General features: G+C 43.2%; 4 protein-coding genes across 6 annotated transcripts; all 4 read left to right on the top strand.

Annotated features, from left to right (window-relative positions):
• Positions 1 to 516: 516 nt before the first annotated feature.
• eve1 (even-skipped-like1) lies at positions 517 to 1,715 on the top strand. Its single transcript, XM_028412228.1, has 2 exons — positions 517 to 768; positions 1,242 to 1,715. Exons 1-2 carry the CDS (start codon positions 517 to 519, stop codon positions 1,713 to 1,715), a joined length of 726 nt encoding a protein of 241 aa, XP_028268029.1.
• An 11,531-nt stretch (positions 1,716 to 13,246) lies between these two features.
• Positions 13,247 to 16,591, top strand: atp5mc1 (ATP synthase membrane subunit c locus 1). Its single transcript, XM_028411576.1, has 5 exons — positions 13,247 to 13,331; positions 14,660 to 14,707; positions 15,327 to 15,407; positions 15,554 to 15,732; positions 16,163 to 16,591. The coding sequence occupies exons 2-5, from the start codon at positions 14,669 to 14,671 to the stop codon at positions 16,275 to 16,277; spliced, it is 414 nt and encodes a 137-aa protein (XP_028267377.1). The 5' UTR covers positions 13,247 to 13,331; positions 14,660 to 14,668; the 3' UTR covers positions 16,278 to 16,591.
• An 892-nt stretch (positions 16,592 to 17,483) lies between these two features.
• Positions 17,484 to 21,620, top strand: ube2z (ubiquitin-conjugating enzyme E2Z). The gene is made up of 7 exons (XM_028412582.1): positions 17,484 to 18,356; positions 18,759 to 18,831; positions 19,186 to 19,373; positions 19,482 to 19,593; positions 19,715 to 19,827; positions 19,914 to 20,004; positions 20,170 to 21,620. Exons 1-7 carry the CDS (start codon positions 17,896 to 17,898, stop codon positions 20,350 to 20,352), a joined length of 1,221 nt encoding a protein of 406 aa, XP_028268383.1. The 5' UTR covers positions 17,484 to 17,895; the 3' UTR covers positions 20,353 to 21,620.
• Positions 21,621 to 23,459: 1,839 nt separating this feature from the next.
• On the top strand, positions 23,460 to 25,945 carry slc25a19 (solute carrier family 25 member 19). Of its 3 annotated transcripts, XM_028411953.1 has the most exons (8): positions 23,492 to 23,508; positions 23,594 to 23,608; positions 23,843 to 24,003; positions 24,111 to 24,266; positions 24,339 to 24,509; positions 24,741 to 24,921; positions 25,030 to 25,160; positions 25,239 to 25,945. In XM_028411953.1, the coding sequence occupies exons 3-8, from the start codon at positions 23,872 to 23,874 to the stop codon at positions 25,437 to 25,439; spliced, it is 972 nt and encodes a 323-aa protein (XP_028267754.1). In that variant the 5' UTR covers positions 23,492 to 23,508; positions 23,594 to 23,608; positions 23,843 to 23,871; the 3' UTR covers positions 25,440 to 25,945. The 3 variants fall into 3 exon arrangements, with proteins under 3 accessions (XP_028267753.1, XP_028267752.1, XP_028267754.1); XM_028411952.1 differs by lacking the exon at positions 23,594 to 23,608 and having other exon boundaries at positions 23,460 to 23,508; XM_028411951.1 differs by having other exon boundaries at positions 23,472 to 23,608.
• Positions 25,946 to 26,032: the final 87 nt, after the last annotated feature.

The following is a 26,032-nucleotide window of genomic DNA, read 5'->3' as shown; positions in this document are numbered from 1 at the left end:
TTGTTTCAGTTCCATTCAGTTGATTATTTGTTGTCATACATAACAGCAACAGTTGCTGTTAATTGGAATGAGCTGGAATCATGAAACATGGCTCCACAACAGGGAGTGATGTGCAGATGCCTGCACAGCTAGTGGTGTAATCACAGCCCACAGTGCCGCTTTGGATGCAGTCTGAGTGTCCTAACATCTGACACTCAGGCAGAGCACAATGTGTTCTCCAAAAAAACCTCCTGTAGAAGATCAACATCTGCCAAAATAACTTGTTGTTTTTGACTGTGGTAACACCAAGGTTGGTCCACAACTCTGCAGAACTGAGCAACACAACTATAAACATACAAACATGGCTGCCAGTAATCAAGAAGGTGGCCACAAGTTACCATGTGTCTGACCATTATGATCGTTTTCAGGGCTGTTGGGAAATCCGACTACTAACACATTTTAAGGCCTTCCCATAGGGGGCGCCACACATGTCACAATAACAAATTCATTCAAACCTCTTTCTTATCAATTATTGTTATGAATTCAGTGGCAGAGGGCAGGCAGACACCGGTGGCAGCTGCTACCATTGTGCACAGCACCGGCGGTGAAGAGCAGCAGGACTCATGCCCGCGCAGCGCCCTCTACGACCAAAGTCGACGCCACCGGACAGCATTCACGCGTGAACAGCTATCCCGTTTGGAGCAGGAGTATGGCAAGGAGAGCTATGTCTCCCGACCCCGCCGCTGCGAGCTGGCCGCTGCCCTCAACCTACCTGAGACAACGATAAAGGTACGACGTGTGTGAGCCAAACTGACTGCATGTTCCAGCCTGCAGACATCATGTGGTTAAAACTATGTCACCTCATTTGTTCTGTTTGCAGACAAAAAATAAGAAGCACACGTTTGACATTTGCATCTCTTCTTCTTGCACTTGTGGTTTCAATCAGCATGGTGGATTGAGTAGTGACAGGTTTAGCGTTGTCTAACATTTAACGGAGAGGCCTACTGCCCCCCCTGCAGCAGCTGCAGTAAATGCACCCACCTTTCTGCCAACTACTGGTAGGTCTTTTATGAAAGAGCAGGAATGTGAGGCGAGCCCTTGTAAACGCTGCCACCTGACGTTTTAGAAGCACAGCCTTCCGGGCAATTCTATGAGCTGGTAAAATGGTGGAGCACCGGACAGACGCACAGACTGCTTGTCAGACTCAGAGGTGTCAGTCTGCTGCTTCCTAACTCTGTTCTTCTGGTTTCCTTTTCCTCCAGGTTTGGTTCCAGAACAGGAGGATGAAGGATAAACGCCAGAGACACTCCCTGCCATGGCCACACCCTCTCATCGACCCCCTGGGGGCGCTTCTGATGGGCCGAGCGTCTCCTTCCTCCACTTTACCTTATCCCTTCCTCCCACCCCATCTCCCTCATCTTCCCCTCCACCACTATTCCCCCTTAGCTCTCTCCTCGACACACAGTCCTTACAGCGCACCCATGAGGTCCCTGGATGCAATCCGCCTCTCTCAGTACCACAACAGGCCTGGGGGACTGCCTCCAACAACTGCAGCTCTCTACCCCTCCGCCAGCATCATGCCCCATCCAGCTACATGTCCCTGCCCCCTCTGTGTGCACTGGGGACCAGAACAACTGCTCAAAGCCAGAGGGGAGGCGTTGGGACTGAGCCAGCCTCGCAGTCCTAAGGCCAACATCCAGCCTGCTGGTCTGGAGCGGAGGGAGGAGGTGGTTTAAAATGATATGACTCACATAACACTGCTGGTTCTGCAGTTGTTGTGTGGCTCTTTTATTTTTACTAAGTCCTATTGGTCACACAGTCTTTTAAAAGTGATTACTCTGTTTTCCATGAACACTGAGACAACAGGACACACATTTCCTCATCTGCATGGATTATTTGCATCAATACGTTTGTTACATTAGGAGGTTTACAGCATAGAAACATGCCTTAAAGTTGGCTGCGTTGCCTTTAAGGGAAACCGTCGTTTGTTCTGACTCACCACTTCTGATTCAGTACCAACATCTGGCGATCAGCTCTTCAGAGTGGCTGGCATTTCTGCACTTTGATGTAAACCGAACGCCTTCTAAATGCTCCAATTTGTCAGTTTTCACTGCAGATGCTGCGACTGCTGTCATTCAGATTAATGTAGAAAAGAGAAGGGATAGAGAGTAAAAGCACGACTGAAGACTTCATCGTGCATGTTGTGGTCCTGCGTCAGTGCTTTCTCTGCTGTAACACTACTGCTGTTATTTATTATATGTGTAGTATTCACTGATATCTTTGGTCATTTCAGGGTAAGGAGAGTGGAGTTATAGCTGTTTACATTGGATTCAAGGACATAATGAGTTAGTATAGGACAGCCGAGTGTGTTTCAGCAGTGTCTCAGTCATTGTATGATTATGTTAGAACATATTGAGATGAAGACTTACATCCTTCCTGTGTTGCCTGTGGAGCCAGGCTGGCCCTTAAATCTTAATCATGATCATACCTTAAATGTGACTGAACAATTTATTCCAAACGTTTACTTGAATATTTAAAATATCGATCTTGTATGATGTTTTCACTTTACTGACCTGTGCTCACACATCTAGAACTTACACTCTACACAACAGATCTCTGTCTTGCTGCTAGCTCCACACTCTGAGCTGAGGATACATGGCTGCTGAAAGGTTTAGATGAGCTTTCATTTCTTTATGTATGCAATGTTATTGATGATTCCACATTTTGAAGAGTTTTATTCTTTAGGTGATTTTTTTGCACTCACGCCACCGGAAGAGGGAAGATGATGTTTACTGTGCTGTGAAAGAATTCATTGTGCATAGACGGTCAATTTCTGATAAGATCTAATAATAAAAGAGCCGACACAGGTCATGTTAACCACATTGTCTATGATCAAAATAAATAATCAGCATGTGTGTATACTGCACCGAATTAAACAGAAGAAGATTAAATTCACTTGAAATGCAACCAAACAAATGTCTGACATTCCAGACAAAGCTTTTCCTGCCAAAATAAACACACACTGGCATCGACTCAGAGTCTGGCTGAGCAAACACCTTTCAATGTATTATAAGTTTTATGTTGCTATTGATACATTTGAACTTGAAGCTGCCAAATAATGTGCTGTGTTAATTACTGGTAAGACATTTTCACTTTTTCCATTCACTCAAATACATGACAGCATGCTGTTTAAACTGTAAACATGCACTTCGATCCAAAACAAACCTCCTTTAAATGTCACTTTTATAATAAATCTGCCATGTTTACTCAGTGGTATAAAGAATACTCTCTGACCTGATTCATATTTGCTGTTTCAGTCGTTGTAGTCGGAGCGAGTTTTTACAGTCAAAACACAAACTGCAGCCGAAGCAATAAACAAATTAAACAATTGAAATTATATGTGTGTGTTTGAAAGAATGGACTGAAGAAAAGAGAGATGACTCGGGAGGAAAACAGCTGTAGTGTACTCTTAAACTGTACATGTGCACACATACATACATACATACAGACATACATACAGACATGTATGAAGCTACTTTTGGTTTGTCATGCCTGGTTCTTGTTATTTGATCTCACAGAGTGTAGCATCTTGTCTTGTAAATGCTGCAGAGGCTATAAAAGGTTTTGGACAGAAAAGTCAATCAGCCTGTTTGCCGGTGATTCCTATAAAACCTGAGAGAGAGAGAGAGAGAGAGAGGGAGAGAGAGAGAGAGAGAGGGAGAGATGGATGTGTGCACACTCCTGTTTAAACATTCCAAGTTTTCCCTCTCTCTCTCTCTCTCTCTGTGTTTTCTCTCAGACCTGATGCAGAACCTGATCTGCTCCTTTGATCTGTGAGGATCATTTTTTCCTGGGTGGACTTATGCTGCCATATTGTGTCCATCTCATCACTGATGGGAGGCAGGGAGGGATTACATTCGGTCAAAACAGCAGATTTTAAGATGAGTTCAAGGAGGTGAAAGACTCTGATTTGCTCCAATCAACTAAATGGCTATGATCCCATCTGACACAATTTGTCTAATTAGGTTAAAAAGGAGAAATATAAGTAAAATAAAATTATGGATTTTTAAATCAATTTGTGGGAAAACGACTTGAATAAATTCTTGTCTTTAATGTCTTTAAATGTTTTACTCATGCTACTGATGGGAAACATTTGTAATAATACATAATAAATGTAAAAACACTGGAGAAATATCCCACGCTGACCTGGCTCCTTAACCGCCCACCAACAGCACTGGACTTGGATGTCTCAGATTTATTTTAAAGTTCTCAGCTCACAAAACCTACACGAGCACGCTGGTGCACATTTCAAAGACAGACCCTAAAGTTTTACAGTGATAAAAGCCGGGGTATGAAGAAATCAAAATATGAATAATAAAACTGTGTGTGTTCATTGTAACGGCTTTTACTATCCCACTGTTATGTTTCATTGACAAATCAATATAAAGTTTACAGAAACAAAACAAAGCTGTAAATGGATCATACGATCTCTTCAAGATAATTAATTCCAGGCTTGGTAGTCATAATGCTGCTGTCAATAGAGTTCAGAATATGTGGCCACAGGAGTCCAGGACTGTGTGTGTGTGTGCCTTCAAACCCCAGACAGCCTCCACTGATTTCCAGCTCACCTGGACAGGTGTTCCTCTCCATAGCCATTCTTATGCAACGTGTGTGATAGGACGATAAACAGAAGGGTTAATAACAGGTGAGCACGTCTGAACGGAGCTTAGCGTGGCGGGATGCACAGAGGGTACAGCTAGGATAATCATGTGGTATAATCATGTAAAGCCATAAGTAGAGGGGGAGGCAGAGCAGCCTGTCTGAACTGGTTCAGGTGGGATGTAGGGAGGTAAGCAGTGAATGAAGGCCTTTCATGTGACATCATTTACTGTCTGGTGGCCATATTGGAAATCCTCATCTGTATTAAGCACTAGTTGTTAGCTTGTGCCAAACCTTGTTCATTTTACTGTTTAACTGCAGCAGTTGTTTTAATGTCTCCAGGGCCTGGCTTCAAAACCGATTGTTCTTTCATTAACCAGTGTTATAGGTACGAGCTGTACCTATTAGACACTGGAAGGAGGCTGAAACCATCAGAAGCATGAATGCAGATGACCAGTGAGGGAGTGAAGGTGTTTAAACGTCTCTCCTGGAACACGGGGTGATGGCTGCAGGCTGGGATGCTGATACACTGACTGCCTTTATTGCAATAGTCAATAGTCACCAGTGGCACTGACATGTCAGATGACATAACACTGCCGGCCTCCATCGTTCTGATAAAGTAAGCTAATCCATAGCATTTATGTTAAAATAAGGAGCTAGCGTATTTTTAAAATGAACACATTTGCTAACAGTTGTATTATTTAAATGCTGCATCAGTCAGAGAATACAAAGTGTTGTGTTGCCCTTGTTCTTTATATAACAACACGAGCTATGTCATGCATTTCATTTCATTTAGCCTAATCAACAGACTGGCCCAATTAGCCATGTAGCATTTAACCTTGTGCCCGTCCACGGCTGAGTCTGCCCATTCACTGAAGCAAATCATTTTCCTTTTCAGATTAATGAGCCTGTTGTGATGTGAATCCAAGAAAGTCGGCTGTATCTCCGAGGACCCATACTGGCCACGAGGAAAATCACTGAACACACAGCAGCAGATGCTCGACACCCTGCAGTGATGACAAAGGTTTGATCCCAAAACAGGCATGAGTGTTACTTTAAACAGCCGAGTTCAACATGCAGCTGATGCTGTTTGAAGAGAGATCAAAAAATTAAAAGAACTTGGTTTTAAAAACCATTTGAAAAGTATATTTAAGGGTTGAAGGATAGCCAGGTTGTATTTTGCATGATTTACGAAGCCAGTGATGTGTGTGGGCAACAGCTACGCACCACATCTAACAGCTTAATTGTTGCCAGTGGTAAAGAGGAAGCGAGTGGTTGACTCCTTCAGGGACAGAAAGTGTGGAAGAGGGTGGGTAACTCTGTGTGTGTGTGTGTCATTGTTGTGTGGTTGTGTCTCCCAAACTTTTCATCCGGTGCCCAAAAATAAGGAATTCAGGAAGTCCAACCGGACACATGTGCATTCACTGGTCGTGTCGCTCGAACAGTAATGGCTTCACTGTTAGTCTTGGAGTAGAAGAAGCAGTTGTATCATTGTAAACATCGGCCAGCTGTGTGAGAATTGTTGAATGTGTTACATCTGGCTAATTTAAGTTCTGCGGGCCAGCATCAGATCTGAAGCACTCACAGGCTTGTGAGGCTGTGCAGGTGTCAGCAAGTCCAAAGTGAATCTTTGCCAGTCGTTCAGGGTCAGCTCGTGGTTCAGCAGGGTACAACTGTGATACATGTCTTAAACACTAAGGTTTCCCTGCTGTGAAAAAGTAATTGAGTTAACCCTGATTTTTATTTCAAGCTAGATCACATTTGTATTCTTTATACAAAGTCCAATGTGACAAGTCCGCTCTTTAGTAGTCTGGCATGCCATCAGTGTCGATTGGAATCCATTCTACCTTCTACCATTGAAGTGTTCTCCATGGCTACAGACACCAGGTCAGTCTCTGCTGATGTGGAACTCTTTACTTACAGGCAGCAGTTAGTTCAGAGAGGATGCCAAGGCTGATTAGAAGAAATAAAAATGTGCTTCAACAATATGTAAAATACTTATCAACAAGCAAACAAAAGCTTGGGATCAGATTAAAGGGAGACTTGACACAGACGTGGTCATGACATGAGGCACACGACACACTGACATCCACAGGCATCGAGCAACCCAAATACTATCTGCCAGCACTGTTCCTATACTGTAAATGCAAAGCAATGATCTGTGCCACTGTGTGCCCCTGTAGTGTGAGTGAACTGTGTTCTGCCCCCATGGAGCACAGCACTGGGAGTGCCAAGTAACTGGACTATGTCTGTGCTGCCCCCTGCTGTTTACTCAGCTGAGCTACTCCTGTACCCAGGAACCAATGCACACTGTGATAGATGAACTGCTGAAATCACAGCTGAAATGAGACTATATATATATATATATATATATATATATATATATATATATATATATATATATATATATAAATCCAGCCTGAATAGTTACACAACAGAACTTAAGTTAGCATTTTTATCATGTGCGGTCGGTTTTATTCATGCATACTTAAAAATTGGCATTAAAATAATAAAACAACAGTTTGGTTGCATTAAGGCCTTTTAGCAGTTATATTAAATTGTCTTAATATTATTTTTCCACAGAAAGTTGCATCAGTACAGCTCAGATTTTTACTGAACTGCAGTCATTACTGCGGTGCTGAAGCTTCTGACCTTTCAACAGGAGTGTCACTAATCCCTGCACCACACTGCTATATTTATATCATCAGTGTTTATGCTAAAGCTGTACTGTACAGCCTGCAGTGTCCACTGTCAGAGATACAACATGATACATGCTGGCAAATCAAGTAAACATTTTATTCCCTTTGGAGTGATGCCTTTAAGTGATCACTGCTTAGATGAAGGGTAACTGATAAATTTGTGACTTAAGGAAGAAGGAGTGGATTTTAGAAAATGTACCACTTTTAATTTTTTAGTAGTAAAAGTATCCACCTGCATTTCCACTGTGGTCCTGGGGCATACAGATCCTTTCTTTTTATGGGTCGGCATCTTGAAACCTCCCGAAAGTAGTCCACAGATGATGTCATCAACACTTCAAAATGGCGACCGATGAGGTCCTTCTCCAGTAGTCTGTGATCAGATGATGGAGTATGATCCACATGGCTCCTGATGAAGAACTTAACTTCTTTCTCAACATAAAAACAATATCATTTTTCCATTTTAGTCCAACTAGCCACAGGCTCAAAGGACACACATCATCATCACTATGATCATTTACATGAGCAGTGGTGCTATGGTGCTAATTACCGTGGCAATCAAGGTCAGATGAAGTAAGGGTTTGTGTTTATGGGGAACAGTAGTCTGTGATGCAGAATCCTGCGAACCACGAAGCCACATGAAAGAGCTGTAAACGCACACTAATCTCACATAAACCCTACACACAACCACAACCAACTCACACTGCGTGTTATTTTAAATAGTAAAGAGTCAGTGCACCGTTTACTGAAAAGATTGGAGCAGGAACGGTGCTCAATGGGAGTTTTTACAGTGCATCACAGCACGGTTCGGAGCAGTATTTATTACAAATGTGATTCACACTACAAAATCTCTTATTTTTTATTTACTACTAAAAAAGAAATTAACTTAATTCATGTAATTATTTTTGCCCCAGAAAAAACCTGACATTTCAACAGAATCAGTGTAGAAGGTTTGAATATTTGCCTGTTTAAACAGCTTAAAAGATGTTTAATTGACTACAATCATTTACGTTTGTAATTAATTCCTCACATGTAACAGAATTTTCTAATATAAAGACAATTTGCTGAACTTTAAATTGCTTAAAAAGCTGGAATGAGTGCTCCTAATCCTCAAACAATAGTCACTACAGTGCCCTAGAGAACGGAAACACAGTTTCTTTATGGTGCTAGTACAACAGGATGCTGCAGGTTAGTTGAAGAAATGAATGAAGAAATGTACTGAACTATTATTTTTTAGACTTTTCACTAAAGGTCAGTTTCATATTTACTTCCTATTTTGTAGATGAAAAACCTTTTATATTTTAACATATGTTAACCAATATCATGAGTGTCAGCATCTCATCATTCTAAGCCAGTAATTAACAGTTTGAATAATGCAAAAGTAAAAAAAAAAATTCTCTCTTCTGTGGGTGTTTTTTTTTCTTCACAAAAAAATCAGAGATACTGATTTGGATTATTATCCCTTTGTTATCTGGGGTTCTGGTCATCAGGGTGTACATGAGGCTCTGACATCTCGGACACCCACTATATGTTGGTGTTAAAGCAGTGTGAAGAATTTAAAAATTGTCTTTGGTTGGAAAAAGTGTGTATTAGAAAGAACAATACGTTTGTATGTCTCCTCCAAGCATCCTAAAAAACTATATAACCAGCATCCAAAGTGGCCGTGTCCACATCACAGATAAGGGAAAACCCAGGCTTTATAGTTTTGGAGCTGTGTCTGGATTTGAATTTGTTTTTTGAAACGATCACATGCGTAAACCTGCTGTTCATAGAGCAGACTAACAGAGGCGTGTTCCTGGAAATGGGTGAATGTCGTCATGAGATTTTCTGAGTGTCATTTTTGATGTTACAATAAAATAAACCTCTTTCTTTTCTCTTACAGAGAAATCTTTGAGACACTGAATTAAAAAAAAAACTGGTCAAACAAAACTAAAAGCTGTCAGCACTGCTCAGCAACACGAGTGAGGAACTCTTTGCTCATTGATATGAATGAAGTTTGAAGTTTGCACCAACTTTACTGCTGCTCTTTCACAAAAGTGTTTTTTTCTACATTGATAAGACACATTGAGAGAGAGCGCACTGTACGACAATAGTGTAACAGACTCACTTTAGTCTCGGACCCCAACTACAATTAAACTAATGTCCCCATCTCCCCCCTCTGCCCCCCTCACCCTCTCCTCCCCCCACAGCAGCTTCCTCATAAACTGAGCTGGAGAGAACTCAATACCAAACCAACCGGCTCATATCATTCACATGGCGCTTATTGGAACGGCCTGTGTGTGTGTCTGCGTGTGTGTGTGTCTGTGTGTGTGTGTGTTCTCCTCTTTCTTCACTGTGGTAGGCTAGTAAAAGTAGGTGTGCACCACACAAAGCAGTAAAGAGATTGCTTGTAAAACTACCTCACAGCAACCACACACACATACACAGAGGCACTGCACCACATGAACGCACACAGTCACACACACACACACACACAGACACAAACATACACAGGCCTTTGTAATGTTAACACATCAATGCAGAAATGTGAAGACACTGTATGTGTGTGATCTGCCAGGCCGAGCATGCAGCCTGTGTGGTGTCAGGGTTCCAGCCCGACAGAGCACGGTGATAACACACACATGGTCAAAGACGTGGACAGAGCACGGTGATAACACAAACATGGTCAAAGACGTGGACAGAGCACGGTGATAACACACACATGGTCAAAGACGTGGACAGAGCACGGTGATAACACACACATGGTCAAAGACGTGGACAGAGCACGGTGATAACACACACATGGTCAAAGACGTGAACAGAGCACGGTGATAACACAAACATGGTCAAAGACGTGGACAGAGCACGGTGATAACACACACATGGTCAAAGACGTGGACAGAGCACGGTGATAACACACACATGGTCAAAGACGTGGACGTTTCCTCTGTCATTTCTCCTCTCATGCTTGTACGGCTTTGTGTTTTTTCTTTCTTCCTTGGCAGGTGTCCATTAACCAGGTCGACGCTGGCACTTAATAATAAAAAAATATGTCTGAGTTTGAAGTGAGTGATTGGGTCCGTGTTCTCGGCAAGATGTCACACACGTTTTCAGCTGGGCCCCACCTGGTCCTGTGAGTGGTTCTGAAGCCATAATGGACTGATTCCTTCAGGGTGTGAGCAAAGCTACATCCACACTAAAGACTTTTAGTTTAAAACTAGGCTTAAGAACAAAGACACACAGTCACAGCACCTTCATTAAGTGACCTGTTAGAACTGCAGGCTAACTAAATAACTACATATACACAAATGTGCGAAGAAATGAAGAAATGTCGGAAGGAAAGGAAGTCTTAATGTTCACTCAGAATCATTCTCCTGCAGTGCTCGAGCATGCCGCCTCTCTCTTATTATAGTGTTAAAGTACGTTACACCCGCAGTCAGAGTTTCTCGCCTGATAATGAGACTATTTGGGTGTGTCTTATTAGCACGTTTTATTAGACCGTGATAGTCTGTGTCTTAGCCTCCTGTGACATCAGAGTCAGACAGCTACCCTACAAAGACTTTATTAGGACACGTCCCACTGTCCCCCCCCACACACACACACAATACAGAGAGGACATTCATAAAATACTTCACACATCTGGATTTGGAACAGGCCAAGCGGACCGGTATGATGTTTGCTGAAATGCATGCTGGGACGATTTTCAGAACGCTGTCACTTTAAAGAGGAGATGCTGTTTCTAAATTGGATGGATGAATCAGAGGGAGGGAGTGAGTAACATCAAGCCGTGTTTCCATCATCCTATAGATCGCTCTCAAATACACACACCCTGTTATCAGTCTTGTAAAAACATTATTAATTGCAGTGTGAATGCAGCTATCCATCTTCCCCCGAGCTCAGACCAGACTAGCATAGTCAATGTGTGTGTGTGTGGACCAGACTCATCTGTCTCCAGTCTATTGATCACACTGAGGTTGGTCATTATTACTCGGCTACTGTGGAGTGGAATTCTGAGGAGGTGTGTGTCCTGTGTGTGTGTCTTTATATGTGTGCATGTTGCTTCCCCTCTGCCTGCCAATAAATCTAGGGGCCACACTGGCACTCAGCACTAATGAAGATGCTAGTCTCTCATTGTATGTGTGTGTGTGTGTGTGTGTGTGTGTGTGTCGCCTGGGTATGTCTGGATGTTTTGGAGTTTGCTTCAATGGGAAAACAGGAGTGTGAAAACGTTCTTGCTTGCTGACAGGCCTGATGAAATACAGTATGCTGGCTGGAAACAACATAGACATTAAAATCATAACAGATGAATGCAGCAATGCATAAATAACTATGAAAGGAATTTAGGAGAAAGCTGCAGTAAACAGTAGTGTTCTCAGGCCTGACTGTGTAAATACAGTATTTTGTACCCTTGCTAATCATCCTAAACATCTGGGAATGTGTTACGTTCAACCTTCAGAAACGGCCTTGTCTTATTGCGCCCTCTGCTGTTGTGGAGCGTAAATCTCCAAACTCTATGCCTCCTGGCCTCCTGCCTGCAAAATGAATCTGTGATTCTTTTATAGGGAATAATGAATATTTATGAGCAGGGTCTTCATGTGAGATTAGCCAATCAGCTGGCAGCACGGTGAGCATAAATCTTTTGACAGCTTGCCTCTCCGGGTCTGTGTTGGCAGTAAATGGCACAGAACTATTTACCAAACCATGCACATTTACATTTTTTACATTTAGCTGACGTTTTCATCTGGAGGATGCAGAAATGGGTGCATTAGTGGAGTGGACAACTTTATAGTGCAGCACAGGGTGTAGGGGTCAGAGGTCACAGTGTCTGATAATGGCTTGAATAGAGGGAGGAAGAGTGTAAGTCTATGGTTGTCAGTGTAAAGTTGATGAATTTATGGATTTCATTGCCACATTCATATAATAGAAGAAAACTCAAGACTAGAGATAAAGATTATGAACTTTTAATGGCTGGCAGTCATGTCTTTAGTTTTTTATCATGCATGGTTTGATTCTCATCATGCATCATGTGCATACACATATACAAATATTTTTAAAATAAATGTTCTTTTCTGAAAAATGTATCTTATGCAACTTTTTCTAGAATAAAAAGATTCTTTGAGCGTGGTGCACACAGACATGAGGAGGCTAATACACATCACAGTTGCTATAATAGAGTTAATATATGCATGTCCACACACACATGCACATTATCATAAATCACATACAGTACAGCTTCGATTCAACACACACACACACACACACACACATGCATTACTGTGCCAAACCTTGTAAAAAAAAGTGTCATAAATTAATACAGCTGCCACTTATAAAACAAAACACATACTTCCTGCTAGCTCACATCTGTCTGTCTCCACTCATTATAATGACGTCTCATTGCTTCAGGCTTTTCATTCCTTGTTTATCTCATTTTCTTTCTTATGCTTAAGATCACAGCTCAACAAAAAGCTTCTGCCCTGAGTGATTTGTGTATTAAATAGGCAAGTCTAAAATAAAAATGCAATTAAAAAATATTTTTTTAAAAGTTATTAAACGGATTAATGTACAGACGTGAGCTGTATCCACCATGAGTTTAACTGTAGTATTCCTTGTAGGTGAGACTTCCTCTGGATGGACCAATAGGTTCATAGGACAGTGGATGTGCTTTAAAAGGTCACCTCGTGTAAACACGGTCCTTCGGCTCTACTCGTAAATCCTTCGTTCCCGGCGATATTGTCCAATAAAATTAATGAACGTTCCTTTGGTCCCGCCTTGATAAACTTTTCGACCAATCACAATCCTTTATCTCAAAACGTCTCTGTGCCATAGGCTAGAGGGGCGGAAGTAACATGGTGACGAGCCAATTGTGAATAAGGAAGCGTTCTCTCTGTCCAATGGGCGCTGAGGACGTAGCCGCTATGCTTATAAATGACAAGGTGACAATCTGTCCCATACATTCATTGACTGCCGCTGTGTGCGAGAGCAGCTAATTGCGGACCTTCCCAAATCCGTAACAAACCGGTAATATTTGTATATATTAACCCTCACTCTTTCTTTCTGGTCATGTCCGATGTTAATTTAAATGCAAGTGTGTTTTGGCGTGTAGTCGTTTACGCGTTGGATATTAGGAAACGAATTTAAAGATAGCTGTACTGGCTAGCAGTTAGTAGCTACTATGCTAGGTCGGCCATTCAATGATTTCGGTTCATGAATGGCTTCTGAGCCGATTAGTTGCGTTTTAGATTGCGTGTATCTGTATGACAGATGATGGGCAGCAGTGACATGAGGAGTGCCGCCGCTGTGGGTGCTGGTCCAGCCGGTGCATGTAGCGGGTCAAGCTCCGGGCGCAGCGCAGCGGAGCTGCTCAGACAGTTGGATGTAAAATGTCTGACACTCGGGGCCTACCGTGCGCTCAGTCGGTCCGCCGCAGCAAGGACACTGCTGTCGGACACTGCTGCTGCCATGTGCCCTCTTGTCCGTGCAGGGCGGGTTCGGCTTTTAGCAGCGCGTGTATCGTGCTTGCTTTGCAGGCCCCATGTGACTGTGTCTGCTTCATTTTTGACCTTCACGTTTCCAGCCTGTTTAGCTTAGCATTTAGCTTAGCTCTGGTGCTTTCCTGCTTCCAAGAGGACAGTTAGCCTAACCCGTGTTTAAGCAGGTGCCATGCAAGCTAACCATTTGGCCTTTAGACCTAATATCACCAATGTTCAGTATTTAACAGTTTTATTATAGTTTGCATTAAATGACACTTTTAGGTGTAAATGTCCTTCACACCTGAACCCAGTGTGGGTCTTCAGTAGATTGTCCAGAGTTGATCCTTGCAGTTGTTGTTGAGATTGGATTAGCTTCTTGGCTTATCCAAGAGCTACAGACCAGAGTATCTCCTAATCAACTTGTTGCTCTGCTTGACCTTTAAATGCCTCAGGATTCTACAACTGTGCCACATTTGCCCATAACCTGATTTTATTTTGTGCACAGAAAATGAGTTTAATGTGTATTTCTACTCAAACCCTGAGCTGGGGATCTAATGTAACTTCTAGCTACAGCTCAACTGTACTAGCCGCAGGTAGTATCAGTTCAAGTTCAGATTGCATATTAAATTATAAGCAGAAGTCTGAGCAAACGACTGTATGCCTACTGTACGTTAAGGTGAATCTCACTGAAACGCTGACTAGATTTTCTCCATTGACTTTGTCCTGATCCAGCCTGATGTTTAGACCTTTGTTGTGGTTTTGGTGGGCACATCATTATCACTTTCTGTGAACATGTGTTTTTTGAATCTGCTTCTTAAATAACCAGGGCTGACTTTGTGTGAGAACTTTGACTCATCGTATTTCTCTTCTCTCCAGGTTCCAGCCATGTATGCCTGCGCCAAGTTTGTCACCTCTCCCGCTGTGGTATGTCAGATGTCACACTGTGGAAATAATCTTTGTTATACATCTGTGCTGGTTGTGTGGGGTTTGGACTGCTTTAGGGATTGAAAACTTCCCAAGCTTGTGTCTCAGTGATGGCCATGGCAGGTCTGAGCTCTTTGTCAGTTCCACAGTTAGTGACATTTCTATGTCAGGTGACCTTGCAGCATGTAGGGCATCTCAGCCATGGAGGCATTGTGGAGGACAAAGTTCAGAATCCACATCTGACACTTGATGGCAGGACAACAGCTTCAAGAAACAGATGTTCTTTACGGCTATGTTCTGAATAGAGTGGTCTATCTAAAACAGTAATGTGGTGCAGCAAGATCTTTTGTGGGGTTCAAAGACCATGGGCACATTACAATGTATTGAGTGTGTGCAATGATTTCACCTGGCTTTAATGAAGAAAGCACCTGGACTTCTTAGCAGCTTGTGAGACATCTTAATGCAGCTACATAGAACTGACCTGCTACATAAATGAACTGTCAATCCAAAGGCTGAGGGTTCAAACCCGGCCCCTGCCTCAGTTCAATCATGTTAAAAGTGTAGTTCAAGTCTTGTTTTTGTTTTGTGTGTCTGCTTGTAACGACTCGCTTGTCTGTAGCTGCGTGGTGGGTCCAGAGTCCTCGCCCGGCCAGTCTCAGTATCCCTCTTTAACAGACCTGAAGCCACAGTGGAGCATCAGGTCAGTCCCGTCGCTTTCAATGATCTAACACACACTTTTTGCTAACACAAGTTTGCATATAAAGTCACAGTAAATATTCAGTGGGCTCGTAGACCATTGGCTGATGCTTTACAGTATTTTTGTTTTGTCTTCTTCTCTTGACTTAGGCCCTGTTGCCTGTCAGCCAGTCTGCAGTCCTGACCCGCTCCTTCCAGACTAGTGCTGTGTCCCGGGACATTGACACTGCCGCTAAGTTCATAGGTGCTGGTGCTGCTACAGTTGGTGTGGCCGGCTCAGGAGCTGGAATCGGAACAGTGTTCGGCAGCCTCATCATTGGCTATGCCAGGTAGTCACTCTCATTATGTCATTCATAGCAACAGGAAGGATTCTGTCATTTCCAGGGTCGTACACTGCTGGGGATATTTACAATGATGCTGAAATTGACTGTACCATTCCTTCCTCCTACTTTGTATGTATGGTGAGACAAAAATATGTAATGCAGTCCCATTCGTTTACTCAGCAGACATTACTTCTCACAGCCCCTCAGTGAACACTAATGGAAGAAATGTTTATGTTAATCTAATGAAACCAGGCTGTGGCTTGTTATAAATGCACAATTAGTCTGAATTTCCTTTTCACTAAAAGTTAAATAGTAAAGTATTCTGAAAACAAAAATTGTGTTGTATATCTTAAGGCAGTAAGCTAGTATGAACCCAGCAACACTACTTTGCATGAATGTCCTCAGTTCAGCTGACTGTGTGCTTCTCCCTCCACAGGAACCCCTCTCTGAAGCAGCAGCTCTTCTCCTACGCCATTCTGGGCTTTGCTTTGTCTGAGGCTATGGGTCTGTTCTGTCTGATGGTGGCGTTCCTCATCCTGTTCGCCATGTAAACGTGGAAACACGACCACAACTCCCTCTCACACTTACACCCCCGTTTCTCCCTTACCTGTCCTTTCTTGCTCCCTTCTCCCTCCCTCCCTTCCATTTGGTGGGAGGGTTTCCAGAACGGGAACTCGGAGCAAGCCGATAGGCCATTCCAATCAACAGAAAATATATTAAAGGAAAATATTTACATCTGAGGTTAACAAACCTCCAATCCTTCATTTTTATGTTCCTACACTTATTTTTGTTTTTCTGAAGTTTTATGTAAGACCTCACTTCGGTTGAAATACTCTGTCCAAAATAAATGGTTGGGATAACTAAACAGGCTATAGTGTTTGTTTTTCTTTCCCAGTGTACGTCCTTCACAACACTCTGCGTCTGTCACAAAATATGATTGAAGGGTCCATATACATACCCAAAGACTAGCAGGAAGAAATCACTTTAATGTGATTGTTATGGACAGTGACTGAATAATAAAATATTCCTGTCTCAATCAAACTACTGAACTCTGAACTGTAACAGTCACTCAGACACTGTACATGGGTAATACACACCTGCGTGTTCTTTATATCATGCTCTTTACTATGTAAAGGTGTGAAACCCAGGGATTCAGAGGTTACTTATTGTATGTTATGTTTCAGCTTTATGCTGCACTCAGACACTGGAACATTCATTCCTGCTCTAAAGGTTTTTATACAGCAGTAAATATGTTCTTCTTTAGACACAACTAAGGGATTTAAATGTTGTCTAGGTATTTAGATATTTATAGATTTCAACTTCATACTTCAATTTATCTTTAATTTCTATTGTCTGTAACAAAACAGAATTTCCCCTCGGGAATAAATAAAGTGATTCTGATTCTATTTGCCCATGTTATTTAGATTATTCAATTACTCCAAAGGCCTTCATGTGTTCAGTAATTACTGAAACTAAATATTTCTGTATTTCGATTAAGTTGAGCTTTATTTTTTGACTTGCGTATGTGAACCCACTTCCGGTGTATGTTTCCGCCCACAACACAACTGCAGAAATACTGTCCAGATCTGTGTGGGTTGTGATATAAAATGATTTTTAATTTTTTCATTTAGATCTGTCATCATTTCAAACGAATAGTCCACATTTGCACATTTCTCCTTTTGATTTTTTAGCAGCAGCCTGCGCGGTGAGGTCCGCGGCTTTTACTTTGAAAGTTCTTACCGGATGTTTTGTGATCTCCCAGTTTGCGCAGAAATCAGATCCTGAAGTTGCGATATGTTAATGCACGAGTGAGGATGTGGTCGGAATTAGACCAAATATTCTGACACCATTCTCATTTAAACCAAGTAACAACCGGGCGGGACCTGATTCGGAAGCCGCAGCAAGGTGGGTGTCACAATTCTGCTGAAGACTGAATACTTTTGTGGAGGCCTGGAGGAAAACACAGTTGAGCTAACGAGAGCTAGCCACCATGTCGTGGGAAGAATTGCCTTGTTTTCTGGCCTCGCCTCTGCTCCGCTCGCCTGCTCTCTGATCCCTCCGGGCGACAAACAAGCAGAGGTAACGTCGCGCTGAACTGTCAATGCAGCTAACAGTTAGCTTCATAAATTAGCAGCCGACGGTTTACTCTAGCTTGCTAGCTTGCGAGCCATGGCGGACAGCTTTGGAGAGCAGTCCAGCGGCGGTGCCCTTGGCTTAGGCGTTACGGGACAGGGCAACGGTGCCCCGCTGCTGCCGACTTTGTCCAACTCTCTGCCAGGAACACAGTCGGGAGCCATCGGCGCTCACTCTAGCTCCAGCCCGGCCTCTCCTCCTCCAGCAGCAGCCGCGCAGAGTGGCCTAACCGCGGTGGTGGCCCCTCTGTCCGCTGTCACTGCTACACCGCTCGGTTTTGGGAACACTTTCACTCCCGGCTCCTCCTCACCACCCGTCGTGGCCGTGTCTCCGACCGTACACACATCATCGCCTCTCCCCGGTGTTGGGCTAGGGGTAGCCGGGGTTGCAGGAGCGGGCCTCCTGTCCCAAATCCACGCCACTTCCTGGGACCCGACTCTCAGCACGGATTGGGACAACGAGAAGGCTTCCCAGCAGTGCATCCTGAGGATAAAGAGGTGAGTGAAACACCACAGATGCTTCTGACTGTTGTATGATCGTGTCACAGATTTGTGTTTTTAGACAAGGTGAAGCTTAAAACTCAATGAAGTCAATCGAAAATCGAAAGTGAAAGCTTTTCAGCAAGTTCTTCCAATCACTGTAAAGCACCAGGTACGCCACACATCACACTCAGTGGACTGGATCACCTCTTTGGTTCCATTTGTGAAAATCATCATTGGTTTTAACAGTTGCTTCCTGATGACTGATTTTATTGTAGCTGCCGAACTCTTCAAGTTAGGCAGATAGAGTTTTATTTCTAAACTTTCTACCAAAAATAGTCCCGTTTGGGATTAGGCACAGCAAGATTATGTCTTTCTTAATTTCTCAAACCCTATCTTTTCCCCTATGTGTGTCTTTAGGGATATCATGTCCATCTACAAGGAACCCCCTCCAGGAATGTTTGTAGTCCCTGATCCTCAAGATATGACCAAGGTAAAAGGCCGTACTCATTTCACTCTATGTTTCAGGTGCCTCATTGATCAATCTGTAAACCAGGTTACAACACTGACTTGTTCAGCGACCTGTTCTTCCTGAAGTTCAAACTTGACAATTATCGTGTACATGTTGGGAGATCAAAACCCCAATCACAAACGGGATCCTAGAAACGTTATCTTCCTCACAGCAAGTTCTCATTTGGGTGTTGAGTTGTTTTCTAGGTCAGATTTTCTGCTCTGTGGGCCGTTTGTCCCCAGCATCACGCTCCCCCTGTGTAGACCTCTCTTGACCTCCATCTCACATTCTTCCTCCCTGTGTTCCTCTCCCTCCTGACCCTCTCCCCTCCCTCAGATCCATGCCCTGATCACAGGGCCGTTTGACACACCATATGAGGGTGGCTTCTTCCTCTTCCTGTTCCGCTGCCCCCCTGACTACCCCATCCACCCTCCAAGAGTCAAGCTCATCACCACCGGACACAACACTGTCCGTTTCAACCCCAACTTTTACCGCAACGGCAAAGTGTGCCTCAGCATCCTTGGGTGAGTCAGGGGATTTTTTTATTTCTCTTCAAGAAGAATAACTCTGGGATTAGTGTATTCATTTAAATCAAACAAGTTATCACAGTCTGCCATAATCTGTGTGTTCAGAACATGGACAGGCCCGGCATGGAGTCCAGCTCAGAGTATTTCATCTGTCCTAATCTCCATCCAGTCTCTGATGACAGAGAACCCTTACCACAATGAACCTGGCTTTGAACAGGTACTGCTCAACAACCTCTGTATCACCATAATGACACTATGGGAGCTGAGTATTAATGCACATGTAGCCACCGCCTCTCTGTTTGTTCGCTTCGTAACTATGTTTTGTATTTCTCTTTCAGGAGCGTCACCCAGGGGACAGTAAGAATTACAATGAGTGTATCCGCCATGAGACAATGAGGGTGGCTGTGTGTGACATGCTGGAAGGAAAGGTTCCCTGTCCTGAAGCTCTGTGGTGAGTTTAGCTTTGTTCAGTTCTCGTCCTTGTCACCTTTTCACTCCTTCTTCTGTCTGATTGGAGCATCTCTGTCTGTTTTTTAGGAGTGTGATGGAAAAGTCCTTCCTAGAATACTATGATTTCTACGAAGGAGTTTGCAAAGAGAGACTGCACCTGCAAGGACAGAACATGCAGGTATTTATTTATGATATTAAATCTTTATGATTCTTTGTGTGCATGTATTCTGAAGCACTAAATAGGAGACAAGGATGCTAACTGCTGGGATAGAATGTAATAACAGTGAAAGACACCGTACATGTGTTGTCTTATCTCCGCTCTAACAATGTTGCGTCTGCGCAGGACCCATTTGGTGAGAAGCGGGGTCGTTTTGACTACCAGGGCCTGTTGGCAAGGCTAGGCGCCACCCATAGGAGAATACGGGAGAAAACCCTGGCAGAGGATGACCATAACGATGACGACTCAGACTCAGACACCAGTTCCTCAGGGACGGACCCTGATAGCCAGGGCAGCTCCCAGCCCTGATTCTCTGGACAGTGCGGGACAGGAGAGACAAAGGGACTGAGATTTTTGTTTTGTTTTCTTATGAAGTGGAGGAACAACAACACAAAAGAGAACATGAAGATTGGAATAGAGCTTCTGTTGTGGGTCTTGCAGAGTGGTAGAAGTGGATGTTGCACTCCCCTGATGATGAAAAACATCACCTGCTGGTCAAATGCTGGTAAATTTGACCCATAGCAGTGCATTTGTGCTACTATTGTAGCTGACCAGATATCATTTCTCATGATCTATTTGACTCTAAAACGTTGCTGCTCGGAGGCCGGATAGATTATTGAGATTAACCAGCCATTGATGCTTGTGGATATGAGAGGTTAGTTTCATGGCTTGAGCCCTTGAATATACGGTAGGACAAAAGAAATCTGACACCGTTGATCTTCTATGGTCAGCAAGCCCAAACATGTTTTATATTATTTTTCCAAGGAAGGACCTATCTGTAAGGTTTCTGTGAGGAGGACGCCTGCACATGAGGCAGGTTTGGGCAGGACTGAAGGGGGACCCTGTGTGAGGGGGATTGGCCTGAGTTTGATGGAGGAGTGGTATTTGATGGTGTTCATCAAAACTTGCTCTTCTACAGAGGACCCTCACTTTCTTTGCATTCAAGAGTGGTGGACAGAGAGACGCTTTGAAATGAGTTGGAGAAAGTGACTGTCATGTGCCTTGTCTCCTCTGGCCAGTGTGATGCCACGACACACCTCCTCAGACTGGACCTCAGTTGTCTGTGAAACCAGGCCTCATACAAACATCAGCATCTCTACAAATGTCAGTGTAGTACAAAAAAAACGTTCTGCTTAGCTTTTGGTTCTAATTGTGCTGTTGATCTTACTGTAAATCTGTTCATCAGATGAGAAGCTGTAAGAGAAATGTCAGTTTCATTGACATCGACCTTTGTATACCCTTTTGTTATGCTGTTTTCTCATTGTCGTACTGAAAACTAATGGTAATTTGTGGTGTGTAGGGTGCATTGTTTATTTGTAAACCCTGCTGTTTTTAGGTTGCTGGCTCTTGTGATTAACATGTCAAGTATCAAACCAAACCCTCCTGTGCTTTAGGGTCTACTTTAAGTTTGGGGGAAATTATGGCAGGAAAACAATAGGAACTCTAAATATGTTCATACCGGAGGTAACGGAGTCACAGATTCTACTGCTTTGATAATGGTTTCTGGATAATTTAACACTTAAATATGGCATTTTTTTTATTTGGTAGCTTAAAAATAAACATCTGGTTCAGTTGTAGTTAATTAATCTTTTTTTTGTGTATTTCAGATGTCTGCTTTTCACCAGTAGGGGGACTCAGTGTAGAGGCAGTTCTCTTAAAAACTCACAAGATGTCAAATCTATAAAAATACGTAACATGATTAATGCTTGGACTAGGCCTGTGAAGTGCACACTTGATGTTTGTTCATGTACACTGATGCAGGCTGTAATGCTGTCGGCAGGCTGTCTTGCTTGCAGTCTGACCACAGTGAGGGGTTTTCCCCTGGGGAAAAAACCAAATCTCTTCATGGCTAAAATAATGGCCAGTCCCCCATCGGTGTGCATGCAGCATGTGAGTGATGAATTGGAACTATAAAAGTCTAAACCAAGCCTTCAGAGCATGGATCTAAATTAATTCTGTGAGTTAGAGGAGGAACCACTGTACAGATCAGGTGAAAGTACAGTAAGAGTATTAAACCTGGGGGACAGCAAACATGACTGTTCAGCTGTACCAAGAGCTAACAGCTCAAAAAATAACCTGCTTTATTTTGTTATTTTTAATCCACAGACATAAAAACTATTTCCTAGACTATTGTGTCTGCTGGTGAGTTGTTGAGTACACTCCAAAAAGTATCTGCTCTCAGCCCAGAAACATGCAAGCAGGTCAACCTCCTGTATTCTGTGGATATTAATAATCAGTGAGCTGCCACAAAGTGCTTTTTTGTTCTTTTGTCTTTACTTTTAGATGGAAAGGGGCTGGCCGTCCACCTTTGTGCTAAGCCATGCTAACTGCTAACCATAGCTTCATAGTTAACATACTAACAAAAAAAGTAAGAAGTTTCCCAACAAATCCGAGCGCAGACATCAAATCCATCTGCCCTTCTCATGCTGTTTCCTCAAAGCTTTTGAATGCAGGAGAGAAAGTGTCAGACAAATGAAATGGCTGTTGTCCTTTCTGATTCCTTCCTGCCTTCCACTGTCTCCCGGGGTCAGGCTTTAGGCTTCTGCAGCTGTGTTGATGAAGAGAAGGGGAGAAGCTGTCAGCATTTGGCAACATCTCATCAGCAGTTTGGTTGCTGAAGGTTGACGTGGGATTACTGATATAGGGCATTCCTCTTAATTTCTTTGATTTCTTTATGGAATGGTTATGAGAAGCAGCTTCTAGCAAATATATGTGATTGCTGAAAATGTTGATTGCAACACTGAAGTGTTACAGAAGAGATTATATCCCAGTTTGGTTTTGTTGTGCTGTGCTTGATGCAGGGTTCTTCTGTGGCTCTTTAAAGCCTGGATTACTGACAGATGTGATCGTTTCCAGGTCTTGAACATGTTGTTATTGTACAGAAGTTCTGAAAAAGTACAGAATAAAATATTGTTCAGTACTGTTCATGCGTCTCTGAGTTAAAATTGTAGTAATGTTTGGGTTTTGGCCATGGGTGTCCAAGGGGGCCCACCCACGTGGAAGCCAGGTCCATTGTGGCAGCCTAAGATACACATCCTTAGGGACGACACAGAGACCTTTAAACATCTTCAGAGACAAGAACAGTCATGAAAAACATCTCCGTCCACATTGTCACTATTACTGCAGAAGCAATAATCAGGATGGGAATTTAAGATGATCACTTAATAATCACCCTTTTTGACACAGATGATGCACTTTTACTTACATGTTTAGATGGAAATCTGCTTCCCACACCAAAAGATAAAAAGTATTAAAAATAACTTTTGGTGTATAGTATAACCGCCTACCACCGGGGGTACTGCTCTTTTAAACCACTTCCGCATCGGTCTCATAATGTATTAGCCCTGTAACGAGACTTATCGCGATGTTTCCGCTTTGAAGGGCGGAGCTAGTCAGCCGGAAATCAAGCAGCAGCAGCAGCAGAAGAAGAAGAACCCCGGAAGTAATGTTCGTGTTTTGGAGCGGGTGAGTGACAGGCTGTTCACGTCGTCTTAATGCAGACTTTCTCGTGTTGGAATTCATTGCTGAATCTGACATTACATTTATGAAGGACGTTTTTTACAAGGTAAAGTTTTTCGACATTTGTCACCGCTACAACCATCGTGAACACCTGCTCTGTTATTAGCTTAGCTTAGCTTGTCCCAAGGTCCCACTGCATGTCCTCCACATGTTTCTGTTTGATCTGTTCTTCATTGACTTTTATGCTGATGTTAACAACACTGTACATCACATAATATATCTGACGTCACATTCACGGTGCTGTCAAGACAAAAATATTCATATTTTGTTCTGTCTTTAGTGTTAATAGGAACCTGAGGCTGTGGAGACATGGTGGGTTATGACCCTAGTTCGCAAAGTCCAGCTCTCTCCCCAGAGGCGGCAGCTCTGGCTGGTTCAGCTGCTGGGATGGTCACCAGAGCTCTCATCAGTCCATTTGATGTTCTGAAAATCCGATTTCAGGTAATGATGTAACCTACTGTGTGATGTGTCACTGCTACGACATGCAGCTAGTGAAACAGGAGATGCTCTGTTAGATATATTGTTAGCATGTGTTTCTCTCCTCACAGCTCCAGATCGAGCGCCTGTCGTCACGCAGGCCAGAGGGGAAGTACTGGGGAGTCCTTCAGGCAGCTCGCTGCATTCATTCAGAGGAGGGGATATGTGCGTTCTGGAAGGGCCACGTCCCAGCACAGCTCCTCTCTATCTGCTATGGAGCAGTCCAGGTAGAGCCTTTTAACTGACTTACATTCAACATTTATTTGCAAAATTTACCAGATTGTGTGTGTAATTTGCAGTTTGCCAGCTTTGAGTGTCTGACCGAGGTTGTCCATAAGTCTACGCCGTATGACAGTCAGACAGCAGGAGTGCACTTCATCTGTGGCGGCTTGGCAGCCTGTTCTGCTACAGTGGTTTGCCAGCCCCTGGACACACTACGCACACGCTTTGCAGCTCAGGGAGAACCCAAGGTGAGGCTGGGCCACAGCACTGCAGCTCTGCACTCAGTTAAGTTGTAGAAAGGTTTTGTTAAGTCAACTTTCAAGTCAGGAGATTTTTTTCTCCCAGCAACACCCCTGCTTCTCTGTTGGGTTGTGAGATTTCCTTCAGTAAAGTCAGACCTGCAGCACGCTCATCTAATCAGTTTATCCGTGTAGCTTATAATGAAATGATTAAAACGAGTGCTTAACCTGTCTTTTTAGGTTTACAGGAACCTGCGTCATGCTGTGTCCACCATGTGGCGCTCGGAGGGAACGCTGACATTTTACCGCGGCCTGTCTCCAACACTGATGGCAGTATTCCCTTACGCAGGATTGCAGTTCTTCTTCTACAATGTCTTTAAGAAGGTGCTGGCACCACCACCCAAAGCAGGAAAATCAGGAGGTCAGTGGAAATCAAGTTCAGAGGAGAGGTGCTCAGGCTCACAGGATCAACGTTCCATAAACACATACACATGCATTACTCAGTTTAAAATATTGTCTGTCCTTCAAGGAAACCTGAGAAGCCTGGTTTGTGGCAGTGGAGCTGGTATGATCAGCAAAACACTTACATACCCCTTTGACCTCTTCAAGAAGAGACTGCAGGTGGGGGGCTTTGAGGCAGCCCGAATGCAGTTTGGCCAGGTGAGTTACTCACCAACATGTGGACCACGTAATCGAGCCCTGATCTGTGACAGTTTTCTTTTCTTTCCTCATGTATAGGTGCGGAACTACCAAGGCTTGATGGACTGTGTGGTTCAAATAGCCAAAGAAGAGGGTGGTAAAGGCTTCTTCAAAGGCCTCTCGCCCAGCCTCCTGAAGGCTGCACTGTCAACAGGCTTCACCTTTTTCTGGTATGAATTTTTTGTCAATGTTCTGCACAATATAAAAGAGAGACAGACGACAAATACCTCACCAAAGTAGAAAGACAGACCAGGAAAAAATCACGCACATTATGCCTTATTTGCTAGCAATGAACAAATTTATCAGCTGGGTCAGGCAGCGTCTGTCTGTGGGTTGAATATGGGAAACATAATCTCTTTTAATTTATTTAAATTCGTTACATGACGTTTGTTTTGTGTTTTCAAACTTTATTGGGTTTTTATATTTTGAACTTTGCACATTTTGAACTGACTGTTGTCAGTTGTGTCAAAAATATTAACTTACATATGACATTACAATAGGACTGGAGCATTTAGAAAATATTAGCTTTAAACTTTGTGGTGGTGTTGTACATGGATACTGTTCTAAGGCAGAAAGTCAATATTTATTAATATGTAGTTCATGTTGGAGAACGCAGCACTCTAGAAATAAGGAGTAAGTTCGACCTCTTACAAGTGATCCTACTCGTGCCGATGTGTCTGTCCATCATGTAACATTCAGGTCATTATTTTCTTAATAAAATTTGTACACTTTTCTAAACACTTGAGTTATTTGTTGTCCATTGACCAAAGGCTACACATGGTTTCTAAAAAGAATGCTTTTGTGCATGTCTCCGTACATGTGGAGTGACTAAG

The sequence above is a fragment of the Parambassis ranga genome, chromosome 8, assembly GCF_900634625.1.
Source record: "Parambassis ranga chromosome 8, fParRan2.1, whole genome shotgun sequence".
NCBI lineage: Eukaryota > Metazoa > Chordata > Actinopteri > Ambassidae > Parambassis > Parambassis ranga.
Note: the sequence above shows the minus strand (reverse complement) of the source record. Positions and strands in the feature narration are given on the sequence as shown.